General features: G+C 37.2%; 1 protein-coding gene across 1 annotated transcript in view; it reads right to left on the bottom strand.

Annotated features, from left to right (window-relative positions):
* GUCY1A2 (guanylate cyclase 1 soluble subunit alpha 2) overlaps positions 1-23,606 on the bottom strand; it is a 130,650-nt gene that overhangs the window by 11,900 nt on the left and 95,144 nt on the right. The window contains exon 7 of the mRNA XM_021407673.1: positions 277-431. Coding sequence (XP_021263348.1) covers positions 277-431 — 155 coding nt within the window. The remainder of the gene's footprint in view (positions 1-276; positions 432-23,606) is intronic.

Genomic DNA, 23,606 nt, shown 5'->3' with positions numbered 1-23,606 from the left:
TCATTTGCCCACTTCTGTTACACGGTATTTTAGGTAGCAATTGTTGACCCTCCTGTTGCGCTCCTTTAACTTCACTGTCTCACTTTTTTGCACTTTCTGATGCAAACATGCAAGTGAAAGCCTGAGAACATCATGCAATTGCTCTTTCCAATTATACTGCAACCTGCTGACTTTGTGCTGTAGTTCACATATTGAGTGAGGGCAGAGCATGCTTTAAGAACACACTGAAAGCAGACTGCAATAAAAAAAACAGCATGAGAAGCTAAGAGCACTTACTGGTATGTGGTTGGACTGACATTGATGCGACGTGGATGACTTCCTGACTCAAACTTGCTTGCAAGGGTGACATTGTTTCCAAAGAGACAGTAGCGTGGCATTCTTACACCAACAACACCGGCCAACACTGATCCTGAGTGAATGCCTATCCTCATCTGCAAAAACATGAGATTTATGTCAGTTTGTCTGCTTTGTGCTGTGTGTGTTAATGGCATTAGCACTTAACTTACAAGCCAGTCACAGCAACCCTTTCAAAGAAATAATAAACCAGAGAACAAAGAGTGAAAGAAAGTAGGCTACCCATCCCTCAAGCTTAAATCAGACGCTGTTAAAAAAGGGAAAGAAGAAAAACATGGTATTTTTTCTCTAAAAGCATTTCTGTCCGCTGCTTCTGTGCCCATTGTGCTGGAGACTACCACAGTCAAAACAGGAATCACAAACAGAACAGAACCAAATAGCCAACTGTTACTGCAATATCAGCAATTTATTTACACAAATAGATACACCACAGAGAGTCTGTCACTAGTTCTAACACGGGCTTTAAAACAAGACCCACATTTTCTCAAGCTGGCAGGAAGAACTGTGAAGTAGAGTGAATGAATAAGGTACTATTTTTTCATCATTGTTTTTTTCCCTGAAGGGCTAAGGCCAATTTTCTCGCTTTGGCAAACTGAGAAATAATGCAACAGTGAAGATGAAAAAATTAAGGCACCAATGATTTTAAAAATCATTTCATCCTCCCCAAAATAAGAATAAATCCCCAGTGAAATTAAAAAAAAGAGAGAAAAAAAAAGGTAAAAAAAGTCCATCCTACTAATCACCCCCCTGAAACTCTCTGAGATGTGAATATTACACTGATCTTAAAAGCTTGGAATCATCCTCCAAGCTTCCTTTAGAATGAATAATAAGAGAAGATTTATTCATAAGTTTTAGCAACCTATTTTGTTTGCCAAGAAAATAATTTTTACAAACAGGAAAGTCTTTTTCTCTTGTTAACTTTATAAAATTAAAAAAAAAAAAAAAGAGAGAGACATATTAATAGCTTCTGAGGTTACTTTTACTTATAACAACTGTACTGAGACAACATGGAAAAGTAAAACAGAGGGTCTGATGGGGACAGAATGAGTGACTTATTTATACAAAACTCCATCAGTTTCTTTGACTCAATCAATTTACATTTATCACACTGTGCTTTTGTCTAATAATCCTTATTTTTAATAACAGTAAATGTCTGCCTAAATACAAATGAAAAAATAAAATTACTATCTTGTTAGCTTACATACCAGAATATATTGTTGAAAAATCACTCAGCTTTATGACCTTGGTGTTTTTGAAGTCCTACAGACATGTGGGATCCCACATTATTTCACTCCCTGCAGTTCTTCCCATGTGTCCTACACTTTTACCATGCAGCTAAGCACCCTTCTCATTTTGTTCCTCTCTTACATGCCATCAGCTGTGGGTATAGCATTATATTTGTCATACATTAAGGCCATGCTAGGCTAAGAAGACATTGTTCTGCATTGTGCGATATAACTTTCATCAATCCCACAGGCACCATAAAACCTTCAATCCTCCCAGTAATGCTGTTAATTACAGGCTAGGATTAAAAAATAAATAAATCTGTGAACAAACAGTACTTGAATTTCACTGAGCTTTCAAACCTTTACTACGGTTTGAAAGGCAGCTGCTGAAATCCCTCAAACACTGTATGCTACTGGGCTCGGAAACACCCACAAACTTTCTTTGGTTGCAAACATCGGTGCAAATCCATCACAGCTACATTATTTTGGCAATATTTAGGAGCATGAAGATTTCCTGCTTTTGTCACAACATACTGTTCATTTACAACGGAAAAGAGTAGTCCTGTGTCAAAAAGCGAACGAACAAGTCTTCTGAATGTTAGAGAGATAAGGACTTCTCATGTCAGTACCTGCCCTCAGCAAAGGAGCAGACTGCCTTGTTCACACAGAAGTACAGCTTTCAGTGAAAAATAAAGCACATATTTGCAGTGTCTTGTTTTTCTGAGATAGAGGAATTAGTTATGTTGTACATCATTTTAAGAGCAAAGCTAGTGCTGCCTGTTTGTTCCACCAGTACTCTGCATGTTTATTAAAGGATCACAAATAAACCACTCACTGTGACCTCTTCTAGGGTATATTTAATAAGATGTGAAGTCCAAAACTACAAGAAAAAGCACTAGCTTCATTTTGCTGTTGGAAAGAGATGAGAGTGTATACTAGACTGGAAGGAAATCCTGCTGGCAAAAAAAAAAAAAAGGTACTAATAAAATAAAATTAACTTTTACAAGTGAAAGATAAAAGTTGTTAATGGTTGGTTTTCCACTTCCACTCCTTAAGAGCTTCTTTTTACACGTGCACATAATTGCTTTATCATTCAGGGCTTAAATGACAGAGGACTTAACTCAGGATTTCCAAATAGTTGCAAAACTGTTAGGCTGACCTGAAGAATCCAAACTCCACTCACGTAGCATGTGCTTTCAACATCTGTTCTCAGGATTGAAAAAAAGACACTGGGAAAATGACCTTTGTGTGTATGGTTTTTCTGCACGTGGCAAGGAAATGAGTGGCAGACCTTCCTGTAAGGCATGGTGAAAATAATATAAGCTGATATATACTTCATATATAAGGTTTGGTGAATGAATCTAACATGGGCAAATGCTGCTGAAAAACTGGGATGGGAACAAAAGAAAATAGATGTTTAAAATTTCATTCAGGATGTCATAGGTTACATATATTGTGAATTACTTGACTGTCTGAAGGAATGGGACAAGAAATAAAGGAAAGGGGTTTTTTACTTAATTCAGTGTGCATCTGAAGATATATTAAAATAACTTGGCTTGGTTGAGTAATATAACCTTTTGTTCAAACTTTTACAAAGTCTGTACAGGAATTTGTCCTTTTAACTTTAGGTGACCATTTAGAATAATGTTGGCTGTAAGGAGTGAGTTACTTCACAACACCCTCAGACAACATCACTGTGAATCACTGATGCTTTCATTCTATTAATTAATCTCAAATAAAAGAAATATCATACTATAGCATGTTGTTGGGTTTTCTTTAAATAAAAGCATGTATCTACAATAAAAAATTGAAGTTGATCTCACAAACATAGGCTAAACTACATAAAGTTATTGATGAATGTCAAAAACTGAAGTTTTCTTCAGGTGCAAAGAAGTAAATTTATATTTTCTCATTAAACCATATTGATAGAAGTCTGATGCAAGACAAAATTGCATCAAGAATATCTTGAAATAAAACTCATACTTTTATTTTGTTCTCTACAAGAAAAAGTCTGAAACACTGATGGTATTGCCATGAAGTATGTCTTTATGTGTTTTATATCAAAAATAGCACTTCTATTGGTCATATTTTATTTTTAGTTAATAATGCTTTTTGTAACAGTGTCTTTTTAGAATTTTTTTTCATCTGCAAATAAGTTATTCTGGATTTTCCCTCAGTGAGCTGAAAAATGTTATGTTAACAATTTGATGATTTTTACTACAGAGGAAGAATATGTGTGATCACATTATTGGCAACAAGGCACTTACTGGCGCACATCAGCCTCTCACAGTAACTTTGCAACAAAATAAAATCTGCAAACTAATTTGTCTTGGAACAACAGCCATGTTTATGTATGTCTAGTTATAGTTGCTACTCTATTTTGTGTATAGAATCATTGAACCACAGAATCACAGAATATCTTTGGTTGAAGGGGACCTTAAAGACCATCCGGCCCCAATTCCCCACCATGGGCAGGGCTGCCCCCTACCAGCTCAGGCTGCCCAGGGCCCCATCCAGCCTGGCCTTGAGCACCTCCAGGGATGGGGCATTCACAGTCTCTCAGGGCAGTTGTGTCAGTGCCTCACCACCCTCTGAGTAGAACATTTCTTGCTAACATCTAACCTAATCTCCCCTCTTTAAGTTTAAAGACATTCATTCTCCCTTGTTCTATCACTATCAGGTGAAAAAGTTGGTTCCCCCTCCTGCTTGCAAGCTCCCTTTAATTACTGGAAGGCCACAGTGAGGTCTCCCCAGAGCCTTCTCATCTCCAGGCTGAATAAGCCCAACTCCCTTAACCTGTCTTCATAGAAGAGGTGCTCCAGCCATCTATTATCATCATATGCAGCCCTTATGATTGCTCTCCCAGAACAGTTACCATTTACGGTTATTAATAATACAGGAAATGTAAATTAGGTGGCAACATTAGGATACACTATTTGTTCATCACATCTATATTTTTAATTTATGTACATCGTGTATGTTTGATATATATGTTTAATAACTATATTATACTTAATTTGAGCTTTAATGTAATACTTGCACTGCACCTGTGCTGCTTGCTCGTTTATCTTGATTCTTTGGTTAATGATAAAACAGAAGCATGCATTTGAAATTGAAAGTTTAAAAGCATTCCACATATAAAAGGAAAGAAAACTCTTTGGAAACTATTACTAGGATATACCTGACCCCCAATTAAGGAGCAGAGAAGAGGTGGACAAAGGGAAAAAACATTTCTACAGTAGAATACTTGAAGGAAAAATGGGAAATGAAACAGGTGTGAAAATGAGCAAGAGACTTGTGAGAGGCCTCTTAGATAAAAAGGAGCTACTTGGACTGGCTGCAGTGGAAAGATTTAGAGTGAAGAATGAGAAGAAAGTTTAATCAGTTTAATCTTTGCCGAAGTTCTGGTAATAGCAAGGTGGAGATAAGGTGATACTGAGTATCAGAGGTGTAAAAGAAAATCAGCCCCTACTGCTTGTTGCGAGACAAGGGTAAAGTCGTAGCAATGCAGAAATGAAAACAACATCTTCCAAAAGATAGACAAAAGTGAAGTGAGAGAAATGTCAAGAACAAGGGTGGCCAGTATCTCTTTTTTTTTTTTCTGAACTGAAAAAGTAGACATTTTTGTTGATATGTTTTACTGACATGCTGAATCTAGTAAGAGTTGTGTGTTGCACTTCTACATGTCCTCATTGCCAAAGGATGTTGTTTCTTTCTTAAGGGTAGAAGTGCCAAATTTTATTTCATTATCATTTTTTGGTTGCTGTACAGTTTTCATCATTTCCAAAAGCCCCAATATCTTCTTAGGCACAGTATTGAAAACTGCTCTATTCCATTATAATAAAGCCTAGTGCAAGTGAGATCAAAGTAAAAGCAACTTTGAATACCAATAATCTATATGCATGTACTTCACAGTGAAGGTATCTCCAGAGAAATGGATGCCCCATCCCTGGGGCCTGGTTGGATGGGGTCCTGGACAACCTGACCTAGTTCCTGATTTAGCGGTTGCCAACTCTACCTGAGGCAGGGAGTTGGAACTAGATGATCTTTGAGGTCCCTTCCAACCCACTCCGTTCTATGATTCTGTGATGATTCCATGAAGACGACTAGTATTTTGCAAACAGTAAAGAATGCAGTGGCATGCCTGAACTGAATTTCACTATTGCTAATTGATTCCTTAATAGCTTTCTCTATTAATCGCTATGTTCACAATAAGTTGAGTTTTTTTTTCACTCTTCAAACTGTTGAAAAACACATTCTCCTCATTTCTTCACATAAATATTGAGGGAAAAAGAAAAGACATTTAAAAGCAAGCTGAAAGACACCAATCCACTACTTTTCTCCTCAAAAGCATTTTGTAAGAAATCATCAAATCTAAGATTTTGATCAATATGTGTCTTCACACTGACAACCAACATAATGTATTAAAATTCAGACTTTTCTTCAGTCAAAACTGAGACATTTCATTAAAAGACTTTAAAATTCTTCCTCTATTATGTGTATTTAGAAGAGTAAACAATTGTCCAAACTGTAATGATACCCGAAAAGAAAATGTGTTATTTTTTAATTATTCTTCAAAGTTTTTAAGTACATGGTGCTGTGCAAAAGTATCTGCAGATGTTGGTTAAGGGTTTTCAAGCTTATTTCAGAAAGCATAACCCATGCTTAACTCAGAAGAAGAGAAAGGACATCAGATATATTCCCTGACAGGTGACAGCACAAAGAACTGGATGAGGACATGAAAGTGAGGAATTAATTTCAAGCTGAAAGAGGCTTCTGTGGACTGTGGTGAAAGGCAGAACAGGAAAAAGAAGAGTCCATGGGTATCTTTCTCTTTTTCTGACAGTAAAGAGTACTTGATGCTGTGAAATGCAAGCAAACTTTTTCATTCAAACTTTCTCGTTCATGGTACGTGTAACCTTTCTCCTGGTAAGCCCAGGGCAAAAATGCATGACCGTTTCCAAAAACATCTCTCTGTAATCATTATTTCAGGGATTTCCAGAGCCAAAATAAATTATCCTTTTGTAAAGGAAAGGTGTTTGTTGCTCACATTTCCTCCTCAAATATGAACCATGATAATATTTCCTGGGAGTGGTAGTTGATGCAATATGCAGTACGTGTACATATCCTTCTCACCACACAGAGAGAAAAGGACCTTAATAAACAGTTCTCACACTCTGAAAAACATACTCCCATGCTTGAAAGAAAAGTCCCAGATTGTCTGACAGATGAACTGCATCCAGATGGGCTGAAAACCCATCTTCATAGAACTGCTTGCTTAATGCAGAGCATGTGCTGAAGAGGTAAGGGCAGGCTGTAAGTAGGTGACACAGTTTCAGCAGCAGCAATCCTGCACTCAGCCTGGAGGATTTCAAACCTTAATAATGTGACCAGCTGGCAGCTGCTCAAGCTTTGTGCTGAGCCGATAGCAAAGCTCAGGCAATATGAAGCTGGACAGGTCGGGAAGTATTTCCAGGCACATGGACATCCCAGGCCAGCACAGCATTTAAATACCATTGAAGCATTCTGCTGGATCATGATTTTGGACATCATTTTCAATAATCACAGAATCACAGAACTGTGTGAGTTGGAAGGTACTCTTAAAGGCCATCTGATCCAACCCCTCTGCAAGAAGCAGAGACATCTACAGCTAGATCAGGTTGCTCAGAGCCCCATCCAGCCTGACCTTCAGTGTTTACAGGGACAGGGTATCCATCACCTCTCTGGACAACCTGCTCCAGTGCCTCACTGCCCTTATTGTAAAAAACTTTTTCCTTATATCTAACCTGAACCTCCCCTCTTTTAGTTTGAAATAATTACTCCTTGGATATCTGCACGCTACCATTTCTCAGACAAATAAGCACTCATCACTTTCTGCCCTCACATATTGAGCAATATTCAGCATTTAGGTATGAACTTTCTCTATTCTGCCACTGTAGTCACCTCTCACAGCATGTCTTAGGTATTAGTCCGTGACACACTGCCAGATCTTTTCAAACAAAAGATGCCCAATTCTGTAAGATCTTCTCTAACATTTGTAGCAACTTCTAACAACACCACTGTCTCTGAACCTCAACATATGCCTTACCCAGGGATATTTATTTGTGAAATGTGTTACTGCAAAATAGACTATTCAAAGCTCAGAGCTGTAAAATCAGGGCACACACTGGTGAGTCAAGGTTTCTTTCTACTCCTTCAAAGAACTGCATGTTGACAGGACCGACAGCTATGCCCTGACATATGCTTTAGTGTGGGGGTTATCTGTATTCTTAGACAGATTTATAAATATCACAGTGTCTTTCTGGAAAGGGACATATGACAGCACAGCTCACTAAAGAATTGTTGCCAAGGAACAGACCTGCACAGAGGAAAATTTAGATCGTTTTGAATTTCACAAGGTGTTCTATTGAATAAAACTACAGGATACATTTCCCCTATATTTGAATAACATTAGGAGAAATGAACATAGCTTTTTTTCTAATGAGAATTTCCTAGATTTCTTATTCATAGACTTGTAATTATTTAGCCTATCTGAAATAAGAGACACAGAAAATTATACATGGAAGAAATAAAATACAATAATGAACTAACAAAGATTGAATTTCTTTGATCAATATAGCTATCAAATGTAAAGAAATAGTTGTTTGTGTGAGGGATACAATTACTTTATAACCAGTATGAGCCATGGTCTTTTCTTACAGTCATCTCCACTGAATGAGGAACAAGGAGCTGTGAAGTGCATCTTTGTAAAGAAGCCTCAGATGTGGATGAATGATCTAAGTGAGCCCTTCTTTGAGGAGTGGTTGGATTAGGTGACTTCCAGAGTTTCCCTACAACTTATTTTATTCCATGATTCTATATTTTATGCCCTATAATGAAAAACTATATAGCTATGAGTGTTTATCAGCAGTATGATGTATAATTAGATGAAGCAAAAATCGAAGACAAAGTGTCAGTTGGGGGATTCCTTAGTTCCAGCCTCAGGTTAATGTGGGGGCAAGATTTTTGGAGTCAAATCCTTTCTTGACACACCGTCTGAATTCAGAAAGGGATTTTAGTACAAGAGGATAAAGTATGTACATGAGAACTTACAGCATTTTGAACAGACTGGGCCCTAGATTCCAAAGAAGAGAATAGCATTAATGTGCTTCATAAGCTGCTTCTCCCTCACCAACAAAATGTTGCATTTCATTATTAATGTAGTATTTAATCAAAAACATTATTTTTTGTTTTGTTTTTAATCATAATTTTCACAGCAGGAATTTAATTACTATGTGAAACTGTGTGTTCAGGCACTTAAAAAAGAGCTAATCATTCAAGCAAGCCCACATAGCAGTGGAGGATTTTTCCCAGCTTCCTCTCCACTGACACCCAAAAAAGAAAAAAAAATCATCAGAACGTTCTGTTTGAGCCTTAGTGTAGGAGGACATCTTTGTCTCACAGTGCCATCATATGACATACACTGAATGGATTGGGTGATATTTTAATGAGGATGAATGACACATGCTCAAAATATTTAAGGGAACAAAAAAACCCCTATGCTAAAAGAAAAGTTGGGCAAAAGTGTTTTAACCTTAAGAAACAGGCTTCCATACTTTTGCTAATTTTTTCGTTTAAAGTAGATTTCACCTAATTTCAACAACCTTGAAGTTAGTTAGCTTGATTAAATTAGATTTATAGACTCCTTCTAAAGCAAGGAGATGAATAACCTCAAGGGCACCCTTCTTCATCTTCCAAAACTGGCCCCTGGAAAGGGCTGGGAGAATCACCCCTGGAGGTGCTCAGCTTTTTTGGTGGAATAGACAGGGGCTCTTGATGGTGAGTTTAGCTTGAACACCTGACACACAGATAGATAAGTGGAGTGAATCCAGCTCTGAGAATGATGCTTAAAATGAGCTACACTTCTGTGCATAAATGAACAAAGAAACAGATTTTGATGGAGAGGACACTTTTAGAAGGTCACTCTATACGTAGAACAGCAGAAATTTATTCAGATGTTTTAACATAATGGTCTTTGAATTTAGCCCACAATCTTTGTAAACATAAAAAGAAATGACCTCTCAATGGAAAAGTCCTACTTTGTCTTTTGATCATAGTTCATGCTTTTATGCATGGATGAAACTCATGTTGATCTGCTTTGAGAAGACCTTTAAAACCTGTAAGCAAGGATCTGCTGCACAACAGATATAAAAGCTACAGAAACCACTGACATATAAGAATCTGATAGTTTTATTATTACAAGCAACATTATCTAGCCTACGTACAGTAATGATGAGTCCGTATTGAGAAACTTCCCAAAGGGATTTACACTGTTAAAGAGAGCTAAATTGGTGCCAATGTCATTTAAATCTTTACCAATGCAATATGTGTTAGTAATTTTTTCACAAAGAGGAGCTACATCTTATGTGGGTAGTTTCTCCCTCTTGCAATCTGCACCAAGGCAAATACAATAAAAACTAAAAAACTGACTAGGATCTCATTCCTGTATATAGACACATTAGATTGCACAGCAATAATTAAAAAGCCAAGTTTCAGAAATATACCTGTTCATAAGTTGGAGAGAGAAACCAGTTCTTTAGTCAACTCTCAGTCTTGCAAACAACACATACGATTAAATGTAGACAATTACTGGAATCAAACCCACATGCCCTCCTTTGAAATGCAGTATCCATAAATTCTGAAAACAGGCAGGGTGATTGAAGAAATACAGTAAATCAAGGAATGACTAGGTGGATGATAAAATGCTAGTAATGCTCCAAGTAGTGCATAAGGAATGCTTAATGTTCTAAGTTATTATAGCTAATAAATAGTTCACTTCCTTATTAAGAAAAGTGCCATCATCACAAGGATTTTAATACTAAACATCCAGTATGACCACAACCTCTTTCCTGTGCCTAGCCAAACAATAAATTAGCTCTTGAGTACAGCAGATTTCCACATGACAACAGGAACCTGTGTATACTTTAAATCAGGCACATTTTGATATTAGAACACCTTACAATATTAGACTATCCTTACACATCACACCCATCTCTAAAACAATAACGATTCTGTGTTCCTTTGATTGTTCATCTCTTCTTTTTTAAGAAATTCTATTTTTATAGACTTAACAAAAGACAATATAAGAGCTATATGACAATCATGATTTCTGTAGAATTCACTCTGCTCTTAAACCTGGAGCAAATCTTCAGAGTTTGCAGGTAATTATAAGTCTAAAACACGTTTGCAACTGCATACGAAAAGAGGCTCTGTGATCGTATGGATTTTACAAACACATGTCTAAACCTTCACCTTGGCTGTAATTGGGAAGGAGCTTATCAGCGTACCTTGCTGGCCTTTGTACTTTACCTTCACAAAGCTTCAGCTTTATGCACAGGCAGTGAATTTCCTCCTCAGTGAAATCAAAATACACATTCACATATGAAGATTTTTTGAAGTCTTTCAGATAGGCAAGCCCATTGAGTTGAGGAAAACTACATCATAGAGGAAAGGGAAGAAGGATGAAGAGAAATGATTCTCCTTTATAGTGAATTGACAATTTTAGTGCAGTGTTCACAGACTCTGTGGATATATACATCAACAATACTTCATCAAGTCAATCAAATTTCCTCTACGTTACAAAACAAGTATAATAAATGCTATCATCAGAACTCAAATAGTTTTCTTACAACTCTGTTACCTTCGTTGGAAAACTAGGTTAAAAAGGAAATTTGGAATTAAAATGGTAAATGACATCAATGAAAAGTCACCCTACAACTAATATAAAATGTAACCTGTTTTACTCCTATGTTTATGCTGCAAAGCTGTAAGAAATGTCTGATTGCCACTGCATGTCAGATGTGCCTTGAATGGAAATGAACTAGTAATTTACGGTTTATTTCAACTATTTCACATAAAACATTCAACTGCACGGCAATTTTAGATGAATAATTAGTATAAATTTGAATGTTTTCATTACTAGAGAGATTTGAATCTTATTTCCAACTTCTTTTTCAAAGCAATTAGTAAAGAAGACCTGATGATATAAAGAAGATGACAAAATCCAAACGTAAGAAAACAAATTGCTCTGAGATGAAGATGAATCACTTATGGGAACGAATATCTTCAATGTGCAGTCTAACCACTTTGCTTCTTTTATTCAATGACCTTTCCCCTCTCTGTCACACACTCATCCTCCCCCTGCAGAAAAAAATGATAGAAAACAAACCATGGGAACACATACTTTTGACTTTAGCATATGTGTTCTATAAACAATAGTCAAAGCTTTGAAGCATATGTAATAATTTCCTGATAGTATGTTATGAATTTTGTAAGTACATGTATTCAAACATGTTAATATGCTTAAAGAAAACCTCTGTCCATTTGCAGAACCTTTTATCAACAGATTATTTTTTCTATAATCCACAAACATACAGAGATAAAAGCATATTTGTGCACGTGTGAAAGACCAAAAGAGAAAGATGAAAAGAGTTTAAGCCTCAGTTATCCTTGCATGTTCATTTGAAATCCTCTAGACAAATTAAACAGTGATTTAGTTCTGGATGAAGTAGCAGATGATAGCATGGCATTTCTAAAAACTCTTTGTTGTCACTGCTGCCCAGCCAACCTGTAACTCTGCTAATCGGGTGAGTTTGGCAGTTGAAGGACATAGATACCTAGCTCTGTATTTTCCTGAACCAGTATTATTACAGCTTGCTTCTTTCTTGCTATTGCTCTTGTCTGTTTATGCTTTATTTGGAACTTTTCCAGTTAAGTTTTTCCCCAAAAGCTGCCTCTTCTGGGTCATCCTTTGTTAACTTCTTTATCTTCCATTCTTTAGCCCTTTCTTCCCAAATACACGTAAGAGATGTTCTCTTAGAAAGAATGCCTTTATTCTCTGGTGCACTAAAGTTTTCATACTCCACATATGTGTCATATATGTAACTGGTATAATTGAAAATAGGAGTAAAGTATAAAAACTCTTCTCCCACAAAGAAAAAGAGCAACTCGGCAATATTTCTCCCTTAAATTGCTAAACAAAAATAAATGTTTGCCTTTAAACGTGAATTCAGCTTTTATCGGATGATATATAATCAAATCGGCATCAGAAACGAAGCAGAATCAAAGCATCATTCAATCACTTCAAATAAAGCGATATCTCCAAAGTAGGAGAACAGAGGAGAAGAGAATGAGTGGAAAGTAGTCTGTTAATTAATGGGTTTCTTAAACTGTATAGAGATCTCTGAGATTAATATGGACTGTTTGTAAGACAATGTTTATTTAGTAGGTCAACTGCAGAGAGCATGCAGTCCACATGAGTAAATAAATTAGCTACTGTTCTTACTAATAAAATAACAGTACTTTTAAAATCAATAAATAACAGAAATGACAATGGAAAGTTAAATATAGCAATGATTATCTAGAGAGGAAAGCCAAGAAAATTGTATTTCATATTATTGCTTCTTTTGGCCTTAAAAAATTAAGAGAAAATGGTTGGAGAGAAAGAAATCATTAGACATTTTGGAGTCTGTAGCTGTGGTTTTATGAAGACTAAATCATGCCAATTTAATCATTCTTTATTTGCATTTAACTTGAGTTGAAATTAAGTGGATGTATGAAAAAAAGTACATGAAATACATCTGAACTTTATCTTCCTTTTACTTGTGCCTAGTAAATAAAAATAAACCATGCCAAATTTTATTTAATGTGAACATCAGTGATCTGCAATAAAGAACATATATTTTAAGTTTACTGTTCACACAAACTGAACACATCCAGGAATACTTCAAACTATAAATGCACAATTCAGTATAGAAAATCAGAAATTTCTATTAAAGATCTCCTAGGTGAAGGCCAAGATAAACTTAAGTTAACATGCAATCTATGCAGAGAGTAATTTGGGGCTACACGCATTGTCATTAGATTCTGAATTCTTCAGAAAACTAACTTACCTACACCACAAATATTAAGTTAAAACCTAGCTACTGTCAACCCAAATGGTATCAGAAAAGATCAATAATCTGTTGAGATCCTTGAAAGGATTTGTTGGGGTGGGGGGGGGAAGAACACTAAATATTCATAGCTTTGCTACCTATTTCTCACTAAGAGGAACACGAGAATCATCTACAAATATCTGCAATTTGTTACTGTCAAAGAGTGAGATATGGCAGATGAATATTCAGAGAAGCTGAGGTCTACGTACTGTAGCCAGGTCTACGTACATTAATGTCAGCAAACTCCTGAGGCAACTGTGTTAAGCTATACCATACAGGTCTTTAACACACTATTCTAGTTCTGCTAATACACTTCAATTTTACATCAAACTAGTCACGTTATTTTGTCATTGTCCTGTTCCTCATCACAGACAATCGCTGTTAGGCTGCAGTTTCGTGGTTAATATTCTGCTTTATATGGAAAACATAAAAATAAACCCTTTAACAAGAAATGTTTTGGCAGTTGTACATTCAGAATCCACACGGATGAGAGAAAGGATTGCTTCACTAAAGAGCAGTAACTTCCAAAGTAAAATGCATCAACATCCTACTTTGATTTTGATTCAATAAAACAGCGCAGTTTTGAAGCAAGTGCTGTTTGTCCTCTCTTCCTCTATGCTGCTTGATTTTAACAAGCAGTTTAGATGTGCATGAACTAGATGCCTAGCTGCCTGTGAGAGGAAATTAAAGCACTAGCTGTGCTCTAGGCAAGGAAGTGTCTTATAGGCGTATCAAGGTGCAAATCAACACTTGTTCTTTCAGATCACATACAGTGGAGGCATTAAGTCAAAGAAACACAATTAGTCCAAGTGAGAATTCCGAATCACATTGAGAATAGAAGTAAGGGCCTCATCTACGGATCCTTTGTTTCACTTGGTAGACAAATCTATTCAATCATCAGTGACAAGAGCAAGAGACCAAACCTAACTACCTAATATTAGCCAGACAAGGCTATGATTATGCACTGAAAACTTTACTTTCTAAAATTCAAATCAGTGACTGACATTTTATAACAATTAGTTCATTGCTAAGTAAAAACGTTATGACTGTATTAGAAATACTCAGGACTGAAATGTAAAATGAAAACAATGACATCTTTAATTAGAGTTGTAAGGCCCATAAAATTATGAGATTCACTTCTATAAAATGCTGTAGACGAACCTTCAATGTGATTAGTCAAAACACATTTAAAATTTCACTTTGCAAAATTGTTTAATCCCAGAAGCTTCCCACATTAAGGGTTTGGCTTCATACATTTCAAAGCTGTTGCATGTTAAATTCCAATTACTTTATAAAAGGTAGGCAGTGTGAGCACAAAAGGTACTTGTAACAATAGACTGCATTGTGGTGTGTCTCAGAGATCATTATAATGCAACTACTATAGTGGACTGTGTCTGATTACTCACCACAATTTTTCTTCATTTAGTCTTACTTAGAAATTGATCTTGGTTTGTAAGCAAATCTAGGGAATCCCAATGCACTTCTAAATAATCCCCATGGGAAAGAAGAATAATATTCAGATTATGTGTTCCACAGACACCATTCCCCACTGTAGAAATCTGGAAAGAGTAACGTAAACTCCTTTTCTCTCCTCTGAAGTCAATTAATTATTTTCTATAAAAATAAACACATGCATTATTCACATCAGCTGCCATCCAAATTCACGTATGCAGCTGAACTTAAAATGTAAATGTGAGCAAAATTTAGTAAATCTTTTCCTATAAAGTGTAAATCTAGTGTTTAAACTTAAAATGTCTGTTTAAACCATACAACATGCCATTTCTTTAAAACATTACACCAAAGTGTGAAGAAGATGTTAACAAGGAAGTACACTTTTATATTCATCATGACAAAATGTAATCAAGCAAGCATGAGATATTTGTATCTCTCTCTCTTTTTTTTTTTTTTTTTTTTTTGCCAGACCAAGAAAGGCTACTTTTTCATTTCAAATATCTTTAAAGCTATATCTGCCCCCTAAGTTTTCAGTTAGGCAAAGAGAATCCGAGCTAACTTGGAATGAGCTTGTTCAGATCTGCCTCAGTATACACAGAAGAGACTGGGTCATCCCAAATGGCCATAAGGACTGCTGTCCTGACTCAAATCACGGCAGTCACCAACACCTACAAAAAATACCAGGAGAGACAAGTACAAAGTTCATCTCTCTCCTCATTGCCGGCATGTTTCTGATCTTCTCTCTTTGCTTTTTTTTTCAAATGTATGCATTGAGTGGGTTCCTCAAATGTTCCTTGGATTGAAGAAAGGCTTTTCTTGTAACCCACACACATTAATTAATGACGGTATATTTGACTCCTTTTTCCTTCATCAGCCTTCCTGGCTGTAAGGACAAGGTGATAAAAAAAAAGTCCTTAAAAGGTAATGCAACAGCAAGAGTCCCTCCTCCTCTCTGCCCATCCTTGACTCTATTTAAACAAATGGATTCAGTAGAAAAATGGCATACAATGTTAAATACTGTTTGTAGGAACAAAACCATTTCCACTTAGCCTAGAGACTTAGACACCCTCCCCAAAAATGGTTTCTAAATGTAGCAGTTGTGATAAGATGCCGTTTCTGAGGAGGTTTCAAATGCTACTTCTTATATCGCTTCAGTCTGATAGAGTTTAAAACAGAAGGTGCCATCAAATCACACGATTGTACTGACTGCATTTGCACCCAGTTAGCCCTGTGCTGACACCAATCGCTGACCGCACGCTTGCAGCACATCTCCTGAATTGCACACAAAAAAGGGTTCAAACCTTTTTTCATGGCTATGATGCCTGGGTTTACAGAGAACAGCTATGGCAAAGGGAGGTGAGGTTGTAGCAGTTAGAATATAAAACACAGACTTCAGGGCATTCATAGAAAGGGTGGCAAAGCCTGTTTAGCCATATTAATCTAGTTTAAGTGCTGTAACTCCCAAAACCTAAAGAACATAACCTATATGCCTGTGTATAATCATATGATGTAAATGACAATTTTTTTTACAGAATGTATCTCAAAAGTAAAATTGCAGTGCTTGACAGAACAAAGGAATGTATTGGTCACTTCCTCATTTTAGAACCTTGTCCCACTAAATTGGCAGCATACTCAGGAAATAGTTGCAACAGAATGTGAAGGCATTATTCATAATAATGTCATTGCAGGGCAAGACATATCAGGAGATGGATTTAGAAATGTCTGCAAACAAAATGAATTGAAATGAATGTTTTATCTCCATGGCAAAATAAACTATGTTCACATCTGGATAACCCCCACATCCTGCTGAGGAAGACACAACTAAACATTTGTTATTGGAAAGGAAGCAGCAGCACAACTGGTAGCACAAACCTCTCTCACATAAATTTCCACAAATTTCAGTGCTGTATACTGCCTGTCAACCTGTTGCATGATTCTTATGCACACAGGCTCGGCATCTATAGATGTACAATAATTAACCAAGTTTTTCCTATTGGCTTCTTTCTGCTTTTTGCTTTATTGGTATGGTTAGAGGAGGGTAAAGAGAAAAATTTTCGGGAAGTTATCAGGGTTCCACGTTGTTTTTCTGTCTTCAGAAAATCAAATTAAAAGTAATCCACTGTTGCAATTTGGTAATAGCTACAAATAGGCATCTACAGAGTGATTTTTTGGGTTTTAGATGTCCTGTAAACATAGAGAAGTTTAATCTGACTCTGGCATTCTATGTTCTTTAAATTAAAAAAGAAAAAAAAGAGAGAGAGAGAGAAAGAAAGAAGGAGAGGAAGAGAGGAAGAGAGAAAGGGAGGGAGAAGAAGATTATTCTTGCAAAACATTGTTTAGCTGTTAGTTTCCACTTTAATATTAATGTTATGCGGGCTGTGTAGCAATGAAGTTTGCTGTTAGGATTAGCAAGAAAAACATTCAGTTTCATATGAACTGCAATTTTTAAAAACATTTTATGTGAAACAAAACTGAGATCATTCAAAATATGAAATGAAGAAAACATGACAGTCTCGAGAACATTCACTATGGTATTTTGAGGTTTATGGTACTGGATTACCTGAAGTGTGAGACACTGAGTTTTGCCTAATGCAAGTCATGGAGTTTGAATTTAGTTTTCTAAACTCCTCTTAATCAATAGTTATCTTGAATGGGTCAGGGTGAGACTTGAGGCACTTTTATCCTTCCAGAACTGTCATCTTAAAAAAAGCAGAAATATTAGAATCATACAATCACAGAATATCCCAAATTGGAAAAGTCCCACAAGGATCATGGAGCCCAACCCCTGGCTCCACACAGGACGATCCAAAATCTAAACCCAGTGTCTGAGAGTATTGTCCAAATGCTCCTTGAACTCTGGCAGCTCAGGGTCATGCCCACAGCCCTGGGGCCCTGAGAAGCCTGTTCCACTCCCACCACTCCCTGGTGAAGAACTTTTTCCTAGCCAGTCTGACTCTCTCCTGATGCAGCTCCATGCCCTTTCCTCAGGTCCTGTTGCTGTCATCAGGCAGCAGAGATCAGTGCCTGCCTCTCTAATCCGCCTATAAGTAATACATTTCACAGAAGAATTAGAAGAATCTGTGTTTTCCAATGCATACAACCTTTCACCAAATGAGAAAAAGAAAATAGTAGTCTCACAGAATCACAGAATGGTTGAGGTTGGAAGGGAACTCTGGGTCCCTCTGGACCACCCCCTGCTCCAGTGGGGACACCCAGAGCAGGGTGCCCAGGGCCACATCCTCATGGGTTTGGAAGATCTCCAAGGAGGAGACTCCACAGCCTCTCTGGGCAGCCTGTGCCAGTGCTCCATCACCCATAAAGCACAGCGGTGCTTCTGGTGTTCAGAGGGAACCTCCCAAGTTCCAGTTTGTGCCCACTGCCTCTTGTCCTGGCACTGGGCACCACTGAGCAGAGTCTGACTCTGTCTTGGTTGCCCTCTCCCTTCAGAAATTTACGGACATTGATGGGATCCCCCTGAGCCTCCTTTTCTCCAGGATGAACAATCCCATAGGAGAGGTGCTCTGGTCCCTTCATCATCTTGCTGCTCCTTTGCTGGATTTGCCTTCAGCTGGCTCTACTTAGAGAAAAGTCAAAGGAGATATACCCAATTTATGCTTCTATGCTAAGTTATGTTGAGCTTTATAGGATGACTACGCAGAATGCCACGGTTAGCCTCACCAAAAACTAGACTGGAAAATTTAAGTATATTATAGTTTGCAGATTAGAGTGCATGGCTATGTAAGTTTGTGTGGACATAACTGGAGAGATAGTTCTCTGCTATGAGAAAAACCTTTTGTCACTGTACATTTGCAAACAATCATTTTGATTTTGAATAACGGTTCATTTCTTTCTAGTCATGTACACTCACAACTGAAAACTTACTATACTGGGGGACTGATATTTGCAAAATTAACCTCATCTCCTGTAAACAATAGTGTTCCTGTGTGAACAAGAGTAGCCTTTATTATTTAGCTTTTTATCATTCATTCTCGTGCACTAAAAGGTTTTGCTCTGTACAGCTAATGAAGATGTCACATAATTTAGGTAACCAATATGCACAATGTTCACAAAACGCAACAAATGGAAAAAATCAAGGAAGACTTATGAAAACAAAAAGGTTAAAAATTCTTTGGCAAATGCTCAGAAATAATGAAAGCTCTGAGAACAGAAGAAGGACATTACAGTCTCCTCAATATGTTTACAATTAGCAATTTGACAAGCTCACCACTGAACCACTGGGGAGGAAATGGCAGTGTATAAGCAACCATGAATTGTTGTAGAGTAACCAGACTGAAATAGATACCATGACCTCAGTCATACTAGACAGAATTTTTGCACTTTTTTTTTTTGTTTATTTTGTTATCTGAGCTCTATCTCATCTGTAAAATGTTCCATTTCTTCAGAAAAAGAAGTTGAATTTAGCTGCAGAGGTCTGTGATTAGGAACAGGCAATAGATCAGTTAAGAATATAAGAACAACTATGTTGTGTCACACTGAAAGACCATCCAGTCCAATGCTGTGGCTGTGAAAATACACTTGAAGAAAGAGCACAGTATGCAAAGGATGGTACTCTGAAGACAAACAGGGTTAAATGAAGGACTCACTCACAGAAGGCTGTGAAATCTTGCTTTTCATTTAGATAGAGAAAATGTTTCAGGGTCAAACAGAATGTAATCATGCTTTGTTCTTCACAAAAGTTTAAGAAAAGGGATACTGTAAATATGAATATCAAATATTTTCCTAAGAAATCCAAGGCTTTGTGTTATATACATAGAGAAATAAAATTGAAAACAAACAAACAAACAAAAAACCCACTAGAACTCCACATCATATTTTAACTTTTACCTTTGAGAAAGTGCCTACTAACAGAAATGTAGCTAGGAACAGAAAGTTCCTACTAACACTGAATACTGTATCCAGTTCTGGGCTCCCCAGTACAAAAAAAGACAGGATCTCCTGGAGAGAGACCAGCGGAGGTCCACAAAGATGATAAACGGCCTGGAGCATCTACTGTATGAGGAAAGGCTGAGTGACCTGGGTCTGTTCAGCCTGGGGAAAAGAAGACTCAGAGCGGATCTGATTAATGTTTATAAATATCTTAAGTGTGGGAGTCAAAGGGACATGGCCAATCTCTTTTCAGCAGTCTGCAGGGACAGGACAAGGGGAAATGGCCATAAACTTGAGCACAGAAAGTTCTGCACCACTATGTGAAGGAAATTCTTCACAGTGAGGGTGATGGAGCACTGGAACAGTCTGCCCAGGGAGGTGGTGGAGTTTCCTTCTATGGGGATGTTCAAGACCCGCCTGGATGCCTACCTGTGCAGCCTGCTGCAGGGAGTCTGCTTTGCAGGGGGGTTGGTCTCTACGATCTCTACTGGTCCCTTCCAACCCCTACAATTCTGTGATTCTGTAACAGGTAACCAAGTGAAATGGAAACTGGTGTTTGGGACTTAGAAATAATACCATGCTGAGTAGTACAATTGACACAATAGAAGGGAGGGACATCCTCCATAGTGACCTGGATATGCTCAAAAACTGGGTACATGAGAATCTAATGAGGTTTAATAAGGTCAAGTGTAAGGTGCTGCACTTGGGTTGAGGCAATCCCAGATAGGAGTACAGTCTGGAAGAAGAACTCATTGAGAGCAGCCCTGCAGAAAAGGACATCCTGATGGACGAAAAGTTGGGCATGAGCCAGAAGTGTGCGCTTGCAGACCAGAAGGCCAACAGCATCCTGGGCTGCATCAGCAGAGGGGCAGCAGCAGGGAGAGGGAGGGGATTGTCCCTATCTATTCTGCCCTTGTGAGGCACCATCTGGAGTACTGCATCAGTGCCTGGGGCTCCCAGTACAGGAGGGATGCAGAGCTGTTGGATCAGGTCCAGACGAGGACGATGAAGATGATCAGAGGGCTGGAGCACTTCTCCTATAAAGAAAAGTTGAGGGAGTTGGGCTTGTTTAGCTTGGAGAGAAGGCTCCACAGAGACCTCATTGTGACCTTCCAGCACTTGAAGGGAGCTTACAAGCAGGAGGGGGACCAACATTTTATATGAACTGATAGTGATAGGATAAGGGGGATCCAAAAGGGGGTAAATTTATGTTAGATGTTAGGAAGAAATTCTTTACTCAGTGGGTAGTGAGGTGCCCAGAGAAGCTCTGGATGCCCCATCCCTGGAGGCATTCAAGGCTGAGTTGGATGGGCACTTGGGCAGTCTGAGCTGGTAGGTGGCAATCCTGCCTGTGACAGGGAGTTGGAACTGGATGATCTTAAAGTCCCCTCCAACCTAAGCCATTCTATGATTCTATGCTAATAGAACCATCTTCATCCCACAGCGTATCAGCGCTAAGGATATCTTGTCCTTATTAAAATCATTATGTGTCAAAATTAAATTAATTAGCATTTGAAAGTCTATAAAGGAAAATAATCAATTATTAATCCTACAGACATTTTCATGTTGCCTTGGTGTACAGAAGCAAAGAAACTAAAGTGAAAGTTGAATAGAAAATTCTGCAACTATAAAAAAAATATTTTTTAAAACATACTCAACACTTCAGGGAGTCTTGTATCCTATAAACACTCGCAGATTGGATTACATCTTCAGAGATCTGCATTCTTTAGAAAATCCATTCCATAAAAGTAAAAAAAATAGGAAGAGAAATCCAGAGAACTGTGAGCAATTATGGCTCATGCTGATTTTAATGCCTCAGAGACATTACACACGTTTCTAGTTATACAAGATATTACAGTTTTTTTTACTTTGAGTAAATTCTTGAAGACATACACACTTGTTATACAGAGAGGAAAATTTTCATTCTTTCTACATATGTCTAGCAGTTTAAGCAAAGTGATACTCAGAAATGGTAGCTTCAGCACAACAGGAACTCAAAGACTGAATAAAGGTGGATAAATACAAAAGATTTTCTACTCAAGTCAACAGACTTGAACTCAGCTCCTGAATCACTAACATGTACAAATGCATACTTAGCTAACCAAGTTTAAAATCAATCAATTATCTAAAATTTCTGGACTATTTTTGGTAAAATAGATAGAAATTATTATCAAAATCAGAAATTATTAGCAATGCTATTTCCTAAGTTCAAGCAAGCAGTGTACTGTGAGATGATATACCTTTTAGTAATATTGAAAAGAAAGTACAATAACTAGTTACTGAAGACAGTATATAAAACAGAGAACTATATACTGGGTAAAAAAAGACTACCACAAGGTGCAAATAAAAATCACAAATAATAACAGATTAAAATCCTATCAAAAGACAGTATGAAAACGCCTTTTACAATTGACTATATGCAGTTTGGATTTGGACTGAGTAGTGATTTTCTTTGTCCTTCTTGATATGCCCTACAGTAGTTTGATTTTCAGACAAAAAACTCATTTATTTACTGACAAACGGATCATCTTCAGAGCATGACGTTTTTGGTGGGTTTTTTTTTCAGAAAAAAGAACAGTTACTGAAATAGCAAGGAAATATTTTTTGACATTAAATATTCCTTGTTTGCCATTGTCACTGACATAGAGTACTCAAAAAACAAAATACTTCTTGAAGTTAAAGTTCAATCTGCTCATGTAAAACAGGCTGGTACGCCCAACAGAAATGAGAACTGTAATTAAGTGCTGTTTGTTGCCACAGTTTAATTTCTAAATGACCAGCCTTCAGAAATAACAATAGCAAAGCAGAAACAGCAATTAGTTCCTTACCAAAAGAACCTTTGATACTATATGTAGTTGAAGATCTATCTATTTTTAGAATATATGGTTTTTTTTCTGATAAAGGTAGCAATTACTTGTTTTCATCCATTTTCTAGAAGTATCACCAATGACCTTCTACAAAGCAAGCTGTCATGGAGAGAAAAACAGGTATTTCACAGAGATGATAGAAAAGGTCCATTTTTAACAAGGTAAGTATGGATTTACTGATATTTTCCATCCAAATGATATGAGTTGTCTCTACTTCCACAGAAGACTGAACATTTACTCTTTAATAATGAACATGTTATGTTTCCAAGATGAACATCAAATTTCCAGAATATATCATCACTTTAGATAAGCTTTTTTTAACCAGTTTCTGTCTCTTCAAATTTTAAGATAACAGTGGGAGCTTTAAGCAATCTTATAGTATTAGCTGAATATAAAGATTATTTTGCTTACTCTAGGAAAACTACATCTCAGCAAGAAGAGGAATGAAATTGTCCAGGGCCTTATGTTTGCTGGAATGCTTCCCCTTTCCAGGAAGGAGAAATGAGATCTCAGAAATATATCATTTCCCATCTCCCTCTTACAGGCTGATTCTTCTTCCTGTAAGAAAGCTTCAAACCCTGACAAAAATCATGTTTTCCTTCTGGATAATAATCACTTGGATCCATCAAAGTTCTAACAGCTGGAAGAAATTCCATATATCCTAACCCATTTTTGTTTATTCCACTTTCCACTTTCTTTTTATTGCCCTAATCAAATAGTTAGCATTCCAGGAAGAAGCCAAAAAGCCCTTTTATTAGCTCAGCATCCTTAAAGTATTTTGACTTGTTTCTTCTTCTTTTCTGTTTAAAACTCTCCTCTCCTCTCCTCTCCTCTCCTCTCCTCTCCTC

This window comes from Numida meleagris, chromosome 1 (genome assembly GCF_002078875.1).
Source record: "Numida meleagris isolate 19003 breed g44 Domestic line chromosome 1, NumMel1.0, whole genome shotgun sequence".
Taxonomy (NCBI): domain Eukaryota; kingdom Metazoa; phylum Chordata; class Aves; order Galliformes; family Numididae; genus Numida; species Numida meleagris.
Note: the sequence above shows the minus strand (reverse complement) of the source record. Positions and strands in the feature narration are given on the sequence as shown.